Source organism: Patagioenas fasciata, chromosome 3 (assembly GCF_037038585.1).
Source record: "Patagioenas fasciata isolate bPatFas1 chromosome 3, bPatFas1.hap1, whole genome shotgun sequence".
NCBI classification, from domain to species: domain Eukaryota; kingdom Metazoa; phylum Chordata; class Aves; order Columbiformes; family Columbidae; genus Patagioenas; species Patagioenas fasciata.
The window spans coordinates 57,616,090-57,634,648 of record NC_092522.1 but is presented as its reverse complement, the minus strand read 5'-3'; the positions used below and the strand labels follow the sequence as shown (position 1 = coordinate 57,634,648).

Sequence of the window (18,559 nt, the reverse complement as noted above, 5' to 3'; positions counted from 1 at the left end):
ATGAAGCATTGTTGCATGACTTCAAACTTCTCCTCTTTCTAGGCTGGGCTCAGACTTCCCCTCCTAAGAAACAGACGCTGATATGCTCAATTAAACTGGTACTCCTCTTACAGTCAGCCATACCTAATCCCAAACCTTGGGACAAATCCAGAATTTGGTCAATTCTTCTTGGAACACAAGAAAACACAGATCAAAACCTCTATGAATTAGGAGCACTGCTATCCAGTGGTGGAAAGCAGTAGCAAAGGCATATCATGACAGCACCCACTTTAAGACAAGAAAAGATTGCCCTTACTCAGGACCATATAATCAATGACCAGTTAATCTGGGTTCTCCACAGATCAATCACACCGAGAAATCACAGCAGGACTAAACGTCTATTTATTTTGATGACTAGCTGATTTCAATAAGCCACCTAGCCAAATATTCTTTTTAGATTTCTCCACGTTTGTACTACTGACCGTACACAGCTTCTCTATTCTCTAGTGGTCACGTAAATTTGATTTACTGGTGCAGTTCTTACCCTTGAATTACTTCAGCTCCAAAACTCCGATGTAAAATCCTAAGGAAAATTCTAAGGCTCAGATAAAACCAGCTAGTGTTCTCAAATTTCAATAACATACCAGCCCACACGAAGTGAAACATGACAGTGACTTCCTTGAAATGTATCCCAGAGTCCCTTAAAATTTCATGGCCATGAGTGAAATTGATCTAAGTCTGGGTCTTGCAACTTGAGTTTTGAAGGTTTTGCGTAACATTAAGGAAGTTTCACAAACCTCTAATCCTTGCACAGGCTGCTTATAAAAAACTGTGCGAAGCTTATATGCGATAATGCACATCATATCCTAAGGTTACGAATAAAGGCCTCCAAAATTTTCAAGACAATTAACAGAGGTCATAAATGTTTTTGCCCCTTGACTTAAGTAACTGCAAGTGGATGAATTATAAAGGCTGTGTGAGTTTAAAATGAGCAGTTGCAGTATCAGCCTCCCCAGGTAAGCTGAAGGAAACAATCCCAAGTCTGGGTTTGGTCTGTGATTACTTAGAAGGAAATCAAAGGAGCATCCAATGGCTACTTTGGTGAAAGATGTATTACACATTAGCTGGTGACGACACTGCTTGCTGAAATTAGTGGGAAATATTTGTCATAAGTAACAAGAGAACAAAAATTTAATTCTCCCAGGAGGTCTGTCTTGGTACTAGAATAGCTGCTTAGGCAAATTCCTAGATGTTAACTGTTTCCAGGTTTTTGTTAAATAATTTAGAGAAGCACATTGCCGATGTTTGCATCTGCAAGCCAGACCCATTTCCTCATAGCAAAGTGTTTCTCTCACTGATTAGCATAATTAATTTTAATGACATTACAACTGTATTCATGTACCACTTGTCATAGGTATATGTGGCAGAATGAAGCTCTGCATTACATTATCCTGTATCTGTTACAATACAGCATTCCTTTCCAATTTTCTAACAAGGCACTCTCAAACACATCTTGTATTTTGGCAAGTCTAAGAGGGTCTGGGGAGAATCCCTGTTCTTTGGTGCAGGGTGCACTATTAATGTATGGAGTACAGCACTGTTGCTGGAAACCAACATGAAATACAGTGAAATTCATATCAGAGGAAAAAAAAAGAAAAAACAATAGAATAGGATAGCCCTTTACTGAAGGGTATAGTAATTTAAATCACAAATTTAAATCACATTCTGATAGTATTTTCAAACAATCAAACTATCATTGTTACGGTCTTAAGTGCAAGGAAGGAAACACCCGTGGTGGGGAGCAGGGGCAAGTGGTAACTAACAGGAGCACAATTAAAATTTTCTATTGTACCACAAGTAAAGATTATTCAGCCTGGGTCTGCCAAATAGGGCAGTGAAACACATGGCTTTTGAGATTCCTAATTCTTGAACTGAGCAAGGCTTTGTTTCAACTTAATAGGCTTGGTCTTACAAAAGACGGGGCTAGTGAAACCACATTATGGATTACAGCATCTCCTGCTGGCTGATGCATGCTGGGGGAAGTCATAGGAAAAAGCTGTTACAACCATCCCCCACCCTCTAGCAGAGAAATTAAGCAGCTGCCCAAAGGCAAAAAGGTATAAAAAAGCCAAATAATGTGTTAGAATGAATATTAAATTAATTTGCCTTCCCACCTCCCAGCCTTCCCAATTATGTGGCCAAACATTTTGTGGTTAAGTCAGTCAACAGGGCTTGTCTGAAAGCAGTCAAAACAGAAGTGGTTATGAACATGCTTAATTACAGTCACTGCCTACGTGTTACTGTAGGCTCTCTGAGTCATGAGAGCAGGACGAATTTTCTCGAAGACCTTACGACAGACTAATTATATCCAGCCTTCACATCCGCAGAAGCAACTGGCAGAGAGTGGGAGGTTTACTTGGACTACATTACTGTTGACTGCTCAGTACAATCCTGTGGTGACAAAGTTTAGTTCCACCAGGGACACATGCCTAGCCAAGTGGTATCTGATGACAACATGGCCAAATCTTGCATGTTAAGTAACGCTTAAAGAAGTGATACAGTTTTATTCCTAAATAAATGCATTTCTCATGCAAATTCTAAAGCGTTCTGGAAATTTTCAAACCGAATAGGTAAAAGACTCCTTAGAGCATTCTACAAAACTAAATATAAACACATTGATGGTCTCTTACTTTGCTATCATCATTCCACAGCAATGACCTTAAAAACTTTCTGTTGTGTCCTGGGAACTGTAACCATGATTTGTGTTTCTCTCATGAAGTTTTTTATACTACTATACCCATGGGAAACCCTGCTCTTATACATGCATAGAAAAGGGGGAAAGATTGTACAAAATAAGCTGTATTCTTTCACTAATAGCTTTTGACTGAGAGGTGCTGGACACCATCCCTGAGGTCAGTGGGAAAAAAATAACTTAAAAAACTGGTAAGTCCTGTGACAACAGAAAACCAAGGCTAACATAGTGCATGACTTTCAAAATGCTCAAAGTATCCATTTTGCTTCAGTTTAAACACTACTACTGAAATATAAAAAAACAAACAACCAAAACCTCATCATACTCTGGTCTTCATTGATACTGAGGTTACTTCTACCAAGTTCTAACAAGTTAAACTGATTATACCAAAAGAAGGGCTTAACAAACAATGGAGTAATGACTGTAACAGTCCTGTAGTATGAGCAATGATAATGTTAACAAATGGTTAAAGTTTTTAAGAAGCTATCAGTAACATGAATAAAAATCAATTCAAAAATTGCTGCATTTAGAAAGCATCCACAATCTGAATCGCTGAAATATGGTATAACGCTGAATAATGTGGATTGGCTGTAGTTACACTTAGATTTACTCTCGAGGTAATTGGTGCTACAGAAGTTATACTGTAATTATTTCTTTTCTACCTACTCTTCACACTTACCAAACAATGCAGTAATGACTGTTGTGAGTCAGAGATAATTCTACCAGACTTCGCCTTTTGTCAGAATCAGCTTTGTACCATAGCTAATACAATCCTGATCCAACAGCTTCAGCATCTCTCAGATTGAAATGAATAGGACCCCAAGTCCATTCTTGTCTGTTATTCTGCCTTTGATAATGGTAGCAGACACAAATCCAATACTGCACACCCTTTCAACTTTTAGCCCCATTTAATGATTTGGTAAATGAAAATGTCCTCAGGAAACAATATGAAGGACAGAAGCAAGTAAAGATTACTACACACCAGCTAGAGCTGTCACTGTGTGAACTTGATTTGCTGCTGCCTTCTATGAAGTGCACTAGTATAGGACAGCAAAGGGTGGCAAAATAAGGGGGGGTTTTCCCCAGCATCAGCGTCTTGGCACATGCAGACGTGCATGGCACAACTCCAGGTCTGCACAATTGCTGCCACTCTCCCCAGTGAAAACAAAGAGGGTGCCATTTTCTTACTGGTAACACTGCTGTGCTGCCAGCCCTGAGTAAAGAGGTATTGGGAGGGCAAGGAGGTAAAACAGCACTGTGGGCTTCCCACCACCCACCTGCAGGCCAGACTGTGGGAGGAAGATGCTGTTTCTGTTCTCCCTGCTCATAAATTTTATGGCCTCTCTCCTGAGGCTGCTCAGCACCTTGTGGCAGGTGGGGAGGTCTCGGAGGAGCGTGGCAGAGGCCACTGTGACTCCCTTCAAACAAAAGCTGGCCTGGAAACTCACATTAATGAGCTCTGGATGGCTGACCATTATCCGCTGATCAAAACTGAAACACAGAAGCCTGATGAGACCAACAAAACAACTCAGTCTAGGCATAATTGCAACTTCATTTAACTTGCATCTGGAGAAACTGCCAGCAAAGTTAATTAGTGGTTTGTTTCAGTGACACCACAGGTATGATACACACTTCTGTCACTACCTCTCTCCTGATTCTCTCCTTTCCCCCACTCCCGCACCAAACACATCCACTGGTACCAATCAGCAGTCTTTCAGCAGAGGACACAGGGAAAGATTTATACTGGTTTCTCCTAAGCTGGGCTGGAGTTGTACCAGCAGGGCTCTGGGGACAAAGCAGCCCTGGTGTAGATGAACTGAGAATTTCAGCACCGAAAAGTTATCAAACGAGCTTCTATCTCTAAAAAGCACAACAGGCACATCAGTGTAAAGAAGGAATGTGATAGAATTTTGAAGTCCTCTCTTTCCCTGGACTTTCTGAATCCTGAGGACAAATAGGCCCTTATCTAAAATCCAGAAAAGGATCCATTTGTAATCTGCACCTGCTTTACATCCCAGCACTTGGCACAAAGCAATGAAAACTTGTCTAGTGTTACTGTGAGCAGGCCTCATTCCAACAGAGATGAAATATAAATATTCAGAAATAAATTTGTAAAAAAATGATGAGGCATTTTAGACTTTTGATACAACTGACTAAAAAGAAAAACAGTTTCAACAACACTCCCACATTAGCAAATAAATAACACACATACTTTGTTGTGAAACAAAGGGACCACAGTAGTAAGATTGAAAGCTATGAAGTGCTCCAGGGGCAGAGAACCAGGTCACCTACTGCCTTGGCAATGCCTTTGTTTGTTTGCTTGTTTTAAGAACAAACAGGATATACAAGAGGATGACCCTTCAGTCTTTGGTGGTTCATCTTTAAAGTTTAGTCTTGTAAGGGTTCGAAATGCAAGTTTTTGCTTCCTGGTACAGTAATTTAAAAGAGGAAGAGTTAGGAAAAAGAATTCTTAAATCAATCTTTAAAATGAGTTAAAGATCAACACCAGTGATGTTAGTCATAAACACATGACAGCCGTACAGCTTTAAAAAAAAAAAAAAGGTCATATTTTTTTTTTCCTAAAAAGGAAAATGACAACAACTAATAATATTTACTCCATAGATGTTATCTTGTAGGTGGCTGTTCTTATGCTGTGGGCAGAGTTGACTTCAAAGCAATGGAGTACTTAAACCCTTGGAATACTCCAGACATTCTGCCTTCATTTTTAGATTCTCTGATTGCTTAATTACTTAGATTCTACCTTTTTTTTGTTTTGATTTGTTCTGAAATTTAGTCATTAGGCAAAGCTAGACCAAGATTCTCCACAAAAACCTAGTGACTCATCCTAAGTCCTCCTAACTACCAGCAGGTCTCTCTGCCTGCAAAGGTAAAATGAGAAGGAAATAAAACCTGTTATACTAGTGTCTTGATATCACTTAAAACCCTAAGGTTACCAAACAAATGTATAGCAACCGAAAAAAAAATATCTTTTCCTAAATTTGCCCAATCTGCAATTCGCTTTTATCATTCATGTGCACAAAATGTTTACAAAATGATCAAGTATGATCACAATGTTCCATTAAAACTTGTCTAGTAACAATTTGGCCATAAGACTGAAAAAAACAGAAAACAGAAAAAATGCCAGCAGAACCAGAAAAGCCCTTGCCCAAGGAGTTTTAATTAAAACCAGAAGCTTCAGTTTCAGTGACTCATATTTTCAATTACATTCTGAGGTTAGAAGGCAGCGGGCTACCTAACAGAATGTTTTCAATAGATGGAAACTATCTTTGCTTTGCGGCCTCTGTAAAATAAGTGGGGTAGTTTTAAGCTGAGGTTCCAAATTCACAGAGTACAGCTCACATAAGTGGCACTGAAAGTCAAACCATTTGTCAAAGAAAGGGCTTGAAAACAGAATCACCTTTGCACCTCTCAAAAGTTGATCATTTTAGATTAATAGAGAGATCCCTTGGCAAAACACTCTGGGTGAGCACACACCCTAACCTCTAGACATATCTGATACATTGCACTGTTTGTTTTTCCCCTCTTGCATGTCAATTATAGCCCAGTCTTTCACCCCAGTTACCCCAGTTAACCCTAGTTTCTTTCTTGTCCACAAAAAAAAGAAGCCAAGCTGACTTATGTTCTAACATGAAGTTTCACTTCTGCAAATGATCTGCTTTTCCCTCAAAGGCAAGCAGTTTCATGGTTTCTGTTAAATGGAACCAGGTAAAAAGCTACAAGGAAGAGTAAAAAATCTTGAGAGCTATCTACAGTGATGGAATAGAGATTCCCTGTTGAAGTCAGGAGGAAGATGGTTCATATCCCAGCAGAACAGCAGAGACAGGCAGCAGAGTTCTTGGCTCAAAGTGCAAAGATGGCTTAGGGAAATAATTTTACAGAAAAGGTGCCAAGTCATTCCATTAGGGAGCAAATATTGAGTCATGTTCAGTCCTCAGAGGTACATACAGCTTTCAGTAACTTCAACACAAGCAAAAAGCACTATCAGAGGATTTAAGAGAGAAATTCAGTTTCCTTCTGAGATTTGACCATGGTGAGAGTTTAGAGCCTTTTTTTGCAACAGGTACCTTAGCCAAAGGCCTTAAGGAGGGAAAGTTCAGGCTATAAATACTAATGAGGAAAAGACCAAGACATCTTTCAGCCAGCTAAGCAATCAGTGCAGAAGAGTCACGACCCTTCCTTGTCCATTCTTTGCACATTTCTGATTTAAGGCAACATCAGTCCACCTCTGCTTCCATCTAGCTAAAGATGGACACATTTTTTTGAATACAAACAAGAAAGTCTTTCTCCACCACAAAATATTTTAAACATCTCACAAAATGACATAGCATTCCTCTTTTCATTTATGGAGGAGAAGCTAATTGTCTGCTACAGTTAGCAGGAAATTCCATTGACAATAAAATAAATAAATCAATCAATGGTCTCAAAACGCCATGATTCAATTATATGGGTTACAAAGAGCTTGGATTTGACAGCCGAATGTGTTCTTCTCTAAGATTTATCTGTGAGCTTTCAATTAGAGAAATGAAGTGGAATAAACTACTCAGTCAAATGAAGATACTTGGAAGGAAAAATTAATTAATTCAGCATGGCATGACACAAAGACTGTCTGGTGCCCATAAAAACAACAGAAGCTACCCAGCTCAGAAGTAAACTGCAAACTCTCTGGGCTGAGAGTTAGCAAATGCAGAGATAGAACTGTGTGAAAGCAGCAGGCAGCCAGGACTTAGCCAGACCCTCATGCAGAACGTATCAACAAGGGCTAGCAAGGCCTGAGAAACTCTGCTTCTCAGTTACTGTGAACCAGCAAAGTAAAAGAGTTCCCTCTAAACAACTTAAAAAACTTTTTCTGGGCATTTTGGAACATGGGCATTTTTGCTTGGGATCACTTGTGTTTCAAAAGCTCAGTAGCAAAGGACCAGATTTAAAAAATAAAAGGGAAGAAAGACATTGTACAAAAAGACCATTAAAGTCTATGACAGCAGACCTTGAAGTTTTAAAATCCACATAAAAGATTTTCTGCAGACAGAACATATCATCACAACATCGAATTATATATTTTCTATTACAGAAATCACCAGGTAGATCAGGATAATTCTGTACTGAAAAAAAACCCAAACCAAACTCAAACTTAAATATCAAATGATATTGGGAAACTATATCAGAAAGACAGGTACTTACATTACAATTGGAAGAGCCATCAAATGCTGAGTAAGAACCATCAGGCCATTCTGTAGTATCTACAGTGCTCGACTGCCTGTGCTGGGCTTCATACTCCTTCAGCTGAAATTTGAAAACACAGCAAGAACATCTTCCAGTGAGAAGCAGCTGTCAATCTCCAGTAAAACAGCAAGACTTAATGTCTTTTCAGTGGTGTCGTGTTGTGTTTCCCGCAGCCCCTTCCCATATGATTGTGGAACTGGGAAAAACAGAACTTTCGCATCGCACATCTCACTTGTTCAAAATAAATTAATTTGCTTTAGAATGGCAAGTTTTAATGCTGAGATTTTTTTTTCTTAAAAGGAAGTGATATGTAAATACCAAATTTTGATGAATTGTCATTGATAAAATATAAATTATGGCTCCCCACCTTAAAGGCACAGTTTACAGTGGACTGACTAAATCTCATTAGCCTGACAATTTCCTTCATAAAGGATCCACAGGAAGACTAGGAATCATCTTTTATCATTTTAAAACAAAAGACCATCTTTCCCATTTTCCAGATAAAGGTTTAAGACATAAAACTAACCCTACTGGAGTCACACTTTTGAGAGGATCGTCAAGAAATGATCATACTACAAACAACAAAAAAGTTGCTGCTAGTAGCTCAGACCACTAGGGGGAAACCATACTAGTACATATATGAACCATACAGACTAGTTACAATCCACTCCGCAAAATTTTTAACAGCAGAGCAGAAAATGAATTTCCAAAATTACCACCCAGTAATTTTAGAATTTTGCTTTTTTTTTTCCATTATATGATTCCCAACAAAGCAATATTTTCTTCAGACAATAACATATATATATTTCAAGATGCATTATGTCAGTACAGAAATTTATCTGAGGGTCAATTCATGATCTATGCTTCATGATCCCATGCTTTCTGTAGCTCTAATGGGGCCCATACAGAAAACCCTGTGTTCCATCACAGTATTTTGAACAAGGGTACCAAATCAAAAGTGATGTGGAAATTCAACACTGATCTTCTGGTTCCTGAGCAATTAAAATCTCAGTCCTATTGCTTCACAAATACACCACCTTGTAATTATTTTTTTCTTTTGGTTTATTAAGATTTATAAAGAAACACTTGTGACAGCCACTGTACTTATAAAAAAATATGTCTGTCTTGGTTTTAATGTCAAATGCCAACAATGTCTGAATATGTTTTCTTGAAGGCTATTAAAATAAAACCTCACCTTTTTGGCTAAGAAACTAGCAGAAGAACTTTTAGCTTAAATGTTGGTATTTTCAAAATTTGTAATTGATGAAAATTGAAGCCTTCAACCAAACTGCTCTTCAGCCATTAGCAGCAGGAAAATAATAAGAAATATATGTGTTCTGAAACAAATAAGGCAAGCTCATCAAAACTTGAAGCTACCTAGTACAATGGGACAAATAGGCAGGCTTTCTCACCCTTCTATGTTTTCTGAGCAAATGAAAACTCCAAATTGGTATGTCCCACATCCTAAAACATGTTTCTCAAGGAAACTGAAGCATGAACATATCATACCCTGGCAAGTGCTTCCTCAATGGTGATCATCTTCTCCTTGACCATCATCATCAGCTGGATCCGTTCTTCATCACTCATTGTGATCTCACTAGCCACATACCCTACATCCTCTCCTGCAGGAAAAAGCACAGAGATAACAAGAATGTGTAAGAGGTCATGCATAGAGCAGCGTACATTGAAACCGGATTTTACCCGGTGTCTGAAATCTGGATGCCACGTGGACCTGGCTGGCCAGAAACAGACCGTCCCCAGAGCAGGCTCACAGTACAATTATTTGGAAGTAACTGAGCACAAAAAGGAAGTAAATTAGCACTAGAAAACTAAGTCTACTTTGACATCGAAAGCAAGAGAATGTGACAAGGAGAAATAAAGTGACTGTCATCACACAGTTATTGGCCCTGAAAAACCAGGATCAAAAGAGAAAGTGCTAATACCAGAAGTCCTGCACTCAGCCCTGAGGAACGCTGTTGTCAGCTGCCGGAGCAGGTGGGAAGCCTTTTCAGGACCAGTGTGTTGAGCCCTTGCAGCTCTCTGCTGCGGAGTGGCCATGATCCACCATCTCTCCAGGCTACCTCATTGGCCAATGTGCTGGCACGGGGTGCTGGATGCACCGGAACTCTCAACTCCAGGACCTCTCCTTTTGGTATGTGCTTGGCACATACGTCAGCACGGGCAATTATAACGTGCGTTGAGAGCCAGCATGGACCCACACTTAACTGAGAGGGTAAATGTGCCCCTTTTTGACCTCCTAAGCAGGCTCCTGTCATCTTTTACAATCCGTCTGCACACAGACACGGTGACGTGGAGACACATCTGTTTGCAACACTAGGATCTAACAGACAGACATGGGGAAACAGGAATTTTCTGTGTGAAAAGAAATACATAAAGCAACGCACAGCTGCATCTTTTGGAGAAGAACTAGAGAAAGACACCTGACAGTTTCAGTGGTATTGATCCTACATTTGCACTAATCACCAGATGTCCTTTTACTACTCCTTCTTGTAGTATCTTGTACAATGAGAACCTGGATTCAATCCTAAAGCAAACATGGCAAAGTAATCAAAGAAAGGAGAAACATATTTCTAATTAAAACAGATAAGCATTTCTCCCATCAAGGCATGAACAGGTGGGAAAAAAAAAAAAGGCACCTTGTTCATTTACAGATATTATTTATAAATAAATATTAACCGCATTACTTTGCACACCTGCCATCACTGGCAGTTGGGACTGAAGGCGCCCCAGTCTCCCACCTGCAGTCTCACAGAACATGACTTGTCTTTCTGAGCCCTGTCTCAATGAACCAACCCTGCAACACTTCCAGATCCACAGACCCCCAACCGCCACACTCTTGCAAATGAATTTTACTCCTCTGTGACACTGGCTCCTTCTATTTTATATGGATAGGTTATGTGCCCTTAAAAAAGAGTTACCTTTTGAAGTCTGCCTCATTAGTCCTTTCTGGTTCTTTCGGAAATTCTGCCAAAAAAACTTATTTTTCTTTTTCCAGTCTGCTTTCCCTAAAAAAGAGTGGGGAGGGAGGATGAGGGGAAAGGGAAAAAGAATTTCAGAAAGAAACATTAGTTAGCAAATGCTAGAGAACCTTTTAAGCATTAAGTTGTATTTTCTAAGTCAAAAGCAAACAAACAAACAAATCCCATTTTTTCCGTTTTTCTTGATTTGTTCTGTACTTGAACTATGCTGATGTAGCTATTTCAGGGAAATGCACATTCTTTTATAATTGCCAATGCTATAGAGGACTGAGATAAGCCAGTAACTTACATATTTTGAATTATAAACAGAAAATATTTTGCATTCATTTTGATATGTGTCGAGTTGTTAATGTCAAGTCTGGAAGAGTTTTTTAAGTATTTTGTTGGTTTATTCTCTTTAACTGAACCACAATTATGCAGCTTAAGCCACAACTCAGATAATGAATTTTTTAATATGCATGTGTATGTATACAGAAAAGAAATATTTTACATATATAAAAATGTGCACACACATGCATACACACGCACATTCTACTGCTTGGCCTGAGAAATTTTGAGAGCATCAGCTACATCTGACTCTTGCTCTCTGTATGCTTGTACTCTACAAGGCTGGGTCTCCATGTCCATATCAGATCCTCATATGACTTGATGACCCAGAAGTAAATAATTTGTTCTAAAACAGAAACAGGACCTGGCTCAAGGTAGGGCATATAACTGTGTTCTGTTGAATTAACCAAGGCACATGACAGAAAGTTTATTCCATCTCCAAGAGAACATTCTGTGCCCGATCTGGCAGAAATGCTACTGATAAAGAGCTGCTTCATCCCTCTTCTTTTGAAAAATTCAAAGGAACACAGTTTATAATGTGCCACTGTGCTTCAGTATGTGACAATAGCATTTTGGATCTCACCCTAGAAGATACAGAGCTAGGTTTACTGACTTTCTGAAGTTTAGACTGTGAAAATGTCCCTAGGGAAAAAAAAAAAGAAGCAAACAGAAAAACCTCCAGAAATATATCAGCTCAAGTAATAAGTTAGAATAGCAATATGAACTAATTATAGTAAGTTAAAAAACAAAACCAAAAACCAAAACAATCCACAAGTGAAATACAATGGAAAACAAATACATATTTAAGAATGCAAAATATTTCAGAAACAAAGGAAGAGACTCTGGCATGACATGAACAAAAATAACAAAAAGCCCAGTTATTCACTGGTGGTGGCAATTTTCAGAATAGAAACAGATAGGCTAGCAATGTTCTAATGTGCAGACATTTGAAATTCAAAATAAAAAGTCAAAAGATGCATATTTATCACATGACAATGCTGGCTGAGCAGTCTCAGCGATTACCAAGACACGCAGCATTTAGCTTAAAGCTACTGAGGCTCACTCTCCACACACACACCAGTGCTGCTGACTTCTGTCAGCATTGTGTTTACGCAGCCCTTCACTTCCCAGCACAAGTAAAACTCAAAACCTCCTTAAGAATTCCATAGGAGTATCAAATAAAATGAAATATACTGACCTACAGAGCCTTCTTCCGAACTTGATTTATGAATGGAAAGCCTAGGACAAAAAAGAGAAATGAACTTACTGATGCAGGCTTCTCGCGTTTCATGGGAGCTGTCTGATTACAGTAAATCATAGTTTCCAAACAATCTATCATGAGCTGTTTTCTCTTCCTTTTTCTTCCCGACACAGCAAGCTGGAAACAAAAACTGAACCCACTGGTCTGACCACAGCAACCCAGTTTCCCTCTTAAACATGCCTCGTGTGACGAGTACGGAAAAAATATATACTGACAGAAAGCTATGGTTACGGCAAAAGAATCTAGGGATCCTGCAGAAAAACACTTTTTCAGATTCTTTCCTCCTTTCCATTTGTAAAATGGTAATTTGGCTACCTTAGAAACTGCAGCATGGGGATGCTGTATTTGTTCTGCTGTATAACAGTTTTTGGCCTATTTGTTTTCTATCTGAAAATCCTTTATAAATACGCGCTTATTAAACTTTCAGAAGCCACTGCGTAGAAGCAAGGAGTAGAGATTTAGAGACAAGGTGAAAAAGGCTTGTCTACACTATGAGTTGTGACCACACATGAGTGAAGACTGCAGCTTCTTTCTCCTGATACCCTTCCGTGTGCTTTCCCACCAGTGTGTACTTCCTTCCTCAAAAGCAAGCTGAAGAGACTTATTTTAACAGAGCATGGACTTCACAAAACAACCCACTAAAATAGTAAGCAAATGTTTTGTTCTTGGTCTTTATGTTCATTGAACTAGTCTTCCATAATGGATTCCAACTCTGTGTCAATGGTACATTGTGGGATCTCTGGTGAGACATCACCCCCCTTCATTGCCTTTTTTCTGTCTGTATAAATGGAGCTAATAGAAATTACTAAATCTTGTGCAATTATTTGAAGCCTTACTATGGGAATCGCTATTTAACCAAGCTGTGCCAAGCTGGTGAAATGACTTCTGCCAGCTGCAACGGCTTTGCTGGAGGCTCCAAGTGCAAAGCACCGCAGCAGCGGCTTTGCCGAGAGCTCGGCCCACAGCAGGACAAAGGCCCGTTGTGCAGTGGTTGTGCTGCAGCCACACAGAGCAGAAACACGCGTACCCCAGCACACCCAGAAGACCTCAAGCCAAATCGTTCTTTGAATGAGGCCATATAATAACACACACAATCCACACTCTCGTTGCTGTCCTCAGTGTTTGCATGGGCTCCTTGCGTTTTCTTAGACTCCCAGAAGAGGGCAATGAAGAGTTTTTGATCAATTTAGAAAACCACTTCAACGAAAATTTTAGTTCAAGCCAGTTCAGAGTTTAGAAGATGTAAGCAAATTACTGGCCAACATTTTGTAAGCATGAAAAACATGCTTATCAATTTGCAAAGACATCACTAAAGCGGAAATGAGACAGTATGAAGTTTCAGTTTGATTTAGTAATTCATCTAGACAAGGAGGGTTTGGCACAGAGAAGCTCTGAAATGTAACCTCCCTCAACCTCAGACCGATCAGAAAATTCATCCAGCACAAACTGCAAACCAATTGAAGCAACCTAGTTTCAGATTTGTAGTGTATCAGGCAGAGGGAGAAATTTTTTTCCTTGCTGATAAAGTTTAACCTTGAAGGGAAAAAAGTTAATGATATGCCACCAAATGTTTAGGTTTTAAGAAACTTGTGTAAGAAATGCAGGAGAAACAAGCCACATACTTTCTGGCTAAAAACTCTAGAAAAGCCAGTGTCAAAATTTAAAGACTTTCAACAGGGCTGGGATTTCATCTAGACACTTAAAAGTAAAGTTGTCAGCTAGTATTTTTCTCAATAAAGGTAAATCAGACTAAAAGTATGTGGACTTGTATATGGAGACAACCAAGCAAAAGACAGCCAAGTTCTGTTAGAACTGACAGAATTAATCCACTGTATATTTTGCACTCGAGGACAGATCTCACCCATCAAGCATTTATCTTAAATTAATCTAGTATCCATTGAATGCCTCAAATCACCATACTTAGAAAATGAAATCTGCTAATCATCAGAACTTTGTCTCACTAGAGAAATCAGCCTCTTGCACTCCTCAGCATACAAATCCATTTTAATCCTTTTCTTCTCTTGCACAGTTGCCAACAACGATGCAAGTAAGTAGCAGGTGTAGCGGCAACGCTTGTGATGTGGACGTCTGTTCACTGGGAATTAGCCTGAGGCCACCAACTCCTCACACACTGGCCTCCAGAGAAGGGGAAGAGCAGTAGGAGCAAAATTCTGATGTGCGTGAACTAGAGGGGGCGAGGAGAAGAGCAGGATCCACAGCAAGCAGACCACCTTCTCATTTATAACTGATTTAAGAACTATGTTGAGTTTCATCAGAGGATGCAAATTCCAATTATCATTTCATGCATTCCCCAAAGAGAAAATCTTCCATGCCTGGGCTGACCTTGAAAATGCCAACAGCTGTTCTGAAGAGGTGGAAATGCCAACAAAATCTACCACATGGAGCCTGATAAAGCACTTGCTTTTTAGTTCCACCAGACAACTCTGATGCTTAAAAATCCTCGGTGAAATAAAGAGTTTTACTTCCTAGATGTCTGGTGAAAAATTCCTGAGTACCTCAGAGTCACTGTGTGTTTGATTTGCCAGTAACACTCCCTTACTCTGCTAAATCTGCAGCTCCTCTGTGAACGTGCACTGAACGTGATTTGTGTTCTTCCATTCATAGACTGATAACTTGCACTGAAAGTTAATGATGCAGCGACACTTGGCAGAAGTTTCAGCCCTGCGTGTCTGAAAGGGAGCCAAATGCCATTACTCCACCGTGGAGGCCTTCATTTTTGTTGTGATCTGATGTACAACTTCATTAGCAAGCTTTCACATGAAACGTACTCTGTCACACCATATAGCAGAAGAAATGTATGGGTATATGTCCAGGCAAGAAGGAAGAAAAAAGATTCGTGGCTAGAGGGAAGAAGTACTCTCTTATCAACCCACAATCTCTGGAAGCAAGCTGCAGAAGGGGTCAAAACTTTAATCCATTACTCTCACAATTTCAAAACCATCTCTAGGCTGATATTTTTGATCTTTTGGAGCCAAACGGCCAAAATAAACAAATGAGAGGAAAAAAATAGGCAACACAATAGATAATCTAAAAAGAGAGCTACTTTGGGGAGTAAATAAATATTAATGCCTTAGAGAGATGAGTTTCAGTGGAGCTTAGTAAATTACATCAGACCACTCAGTGATCAGTGACACGAAATTTAGTAGCAACAGAGTGGAGAACCTGGACCAGGAATTAGCTGATTAGAAAGACTGACTTAACAGAAATGAGTTTACATTCAATGCTAAAATGTGCAAGTCCACAAACAGGACTGACACAAAAGTCAGTCTTTCAAGTGATGAACATTTGTAAATGACAGAGTATCTGGGGATATCAACTGAAAAAGGACGACTGAGACAAAGCTAACATGTTAAAAAGGCATAAGGATGGGAAATTCCAGTGGCAGTACAAAGAGTAAATATATAAGGGAATAGCTGTACAACCATCATTACTCATTCTCAATAAAATGAATTCAAAGCAGAAGCGGTAAAGAGAAAAACTATTAGAATAGTCTGGGAACTGGACAGCTTATCTTATGAGAGAAAGCTAGAAAAGGTTTGCCTGTTCTGCCTGTCAAAACTGAAAGCTGCAAGAAAATTAATTAATGCCTCTTAATAAATCAGGCACAGGAACAAGTAGACTTAAGCTGGAAAGAAATTAGAAAGGAGGAGTTAACATTTCCTATTTGGACAAACTTCCAACAGTAGGTAGAGACAGGGAGGGCAGCTTGAAAAACTAATGGCTTTTAAGAGGGTTCTTGAAAGACAGAGACCAGACGCCTTTGACAATAGAGACCTGGACATGAGGACTGCCTCTGGAGGGCACTTCTGGTTCTTCTTTTGCAGCCTGTGGTTTTGTAGGAACAATGGCAAAGCCAGGCATCCAAAATGGTCTTTGAATCTGTCTTCCCATAAAAGTGCTGCAGCGGCGATGATCTTGCTATACCTAGGGAGTAGTTACATTTATACAGTCCCAAAATTACATTCGGCCGTCTGAAGGCAACCGCGAGGCTGACGTGGCCCCTGGTGAAAATGAGTTTGACACCCCTGACCTAAGCAATTCCTCACTTTCTTAAATTAACCTTTGAATCCTGGAGGTAGGCTCCAGAACTTGAGAGTGTAAAGAAGAACCAACACACACGTCTGTATCACGAGTCAGCTGAGACTGTATCTGAGCATTAACATGGGTTTTAACTAGGATGTATCAAGCTACAGCTTTCCCTGTTAACTCTGGACTGATTCTGATCTCAGAAACAAAAACACTGGGGCTTATCTTGCATACAGAGTGGTTGATTTTACAAGAGACAGTCATACGTGCCTTGAGATGTGAATGTGCTGGTGCACCGCAGAAATGGGAAAGGAAACAAATGACACCATGTGCTGCTTTCATGAATGTGCCTGTTGATTTTTGAACGCTCATCATTCTTTAAACAGAACAAACATAGGAACTGAGAATGACAGGATTTCTGATGGGTTTTTGTTTCAACACTAAGTATTTTAAATGCAGATGGGCTTTAACACATGGCCGCATCTCATTTATGGACCATAAAATCCACAGGTGCACAGCACCATCTGATAATGAAACCACTACTGTTATGATCTTCAATAAACTGATAGTGGCTCTCTTATTCCCTCCCAATGACTATTTATAGCCCATTGAGGAAAATGCTTTGGATGGGATTTTCAATCTACAAATACTATGCACATTCACAGCAGTGAATAAATTGATGCAAAAGCCCATGCTGGCTCTGCTGCAAAGCCATTTGGTTATCTGTGTGCATTAGAAATGGCTCACTCACATAATTAGTATGAAAAACTGACAGACTTGTAAACGGTCCTGACTGAATACAAGATAATTTATCTAACCAGAGCTGGCACAGGGAAGAAAACGGGCCTCTGGTATTTTTATCAAATTTGTATGAACCTGAAGAGAAAGCAGGCCTGCAAGGTTCTGACCTTGCTGGCACCAGTGTGAAAAAGGGATGGAAAGCAAAGACGTTTCATTCAATTATCTTCTCATTAGGTTTCCATAGCAATGGCTCTTTAAGCAGGTCAAAACTTTCTCAGTGGAAACAAACACTAAGCTGCTTGTGGGCCGTGCGTGTGGATGTGTATTTTCTGCCACCACCAGCACAGAAGCCACCACGTTGGTCCCACGGGCTTGGTCCAGTGACTGGCAGTGGGCAGATGGGGCTATGTCACGTACTTAATAACTGACTGGTGGGTCTCAGTCAGGAGTCAGATAATTGCCAGCTAAAAAATAGCTCTTTGGCAGCAAAGAGAAGGGCCCAAGGTACCACATGCAACACACTCTGTGGGCATTGCTTACTACGTGCCGTGCTGACTAGCTGCAACAAGTCGGGCTTTCTCATGAAAGGCGTCCTTCATGCTTCCTCTTACAAAATTACCAGGCTTGAAATCTTCTTCCAGCTGCCCAAAGGCACACTGGTTTCCCTCCTCACGTGTCCCAGGCGGCGTTTGGCTGGCCTCTCGGTCCCATTGTGCGGGTTATTGTGGGAGTTTCCTGCCCTACTTCTCTTGAGGAGGCTGTTTAAAGGCAGCATGAATAATTTGGCTTTGACTAAATCAGGCCTCAAACAAGTGAAAACAGGGCCATACACATTCACTGATTCTTTTTGATTCCTGTAAGCACAGGGTACAAAAAAAAAAAGGTATCTTAAATGCAGACATCTCATATATGGCAAGTTCTTACTTATTTTTTGTCCAGTATTCCTTTCTACTTTTAAACTATGCAAAAGGAAAAATTTATACTGCTAGTAATTAAGTGCAGCCTTTAGCATCCTTGGTGTTGGTGTCTGTTCATTTTCTGCTTTGTTCTCAGTTTCTGCTGTCTTTCTGCCTCACATTCTCTGACAGAGCTGTGCTTCTGTTTCTTTGCAGATGAGCTTACAAATGCTTGCCAAAGTTAATTTGGGCACCTTGAGATGTTGCCAGAATCAAACATGATGGCATTTAAGCCCCTCACATCCATGACCTGGAG

At 39.9% G+C, this 18,559-nt stretch overlaps 1 protein-coding gene across 7 annotated transcripts in view; it reads right to left on the bottom strand.

The window, feature by feature from the left end:
* Window positions 1–18,559, bottom strand: part of SASH1 (SAM and SH3 domain containing 1) — a 540,217-nt gene that overhangs the window by 37,163 nt on the left and 484,495 nt on the right. For 5 of the 7 annotated variants that reach the window (XM_071806401.1, XM_065833555.2, XM_071806404.1 and 2 more), the window contains exons 5-8: window positions 12,497–12,537; window positions 10,912–10,998; window positions 9,482–9,594; window positions 7,931–8,032 (exon numbers count right to left, since the gene is read on the bottom strand). In XM_071806401.1, coding sequence (XP_071662502.1) covers window positions 7,931–8,032; window positions 9,482–9,594; window positions 10,912–10,998; window positions 12,497–12,537 — 343 coding nt within the window. The remainder of the gene's footprint in view (window positions 1–7,930; window positions 8,033–9,481; window positions 9,595–10,911; window positions 10,999–12,496; window positions 12,538–18,559) is intronic. The other 2 variants (XM_071806402.1, XM_065833553.2) reach the window with 1 other exon arrangement.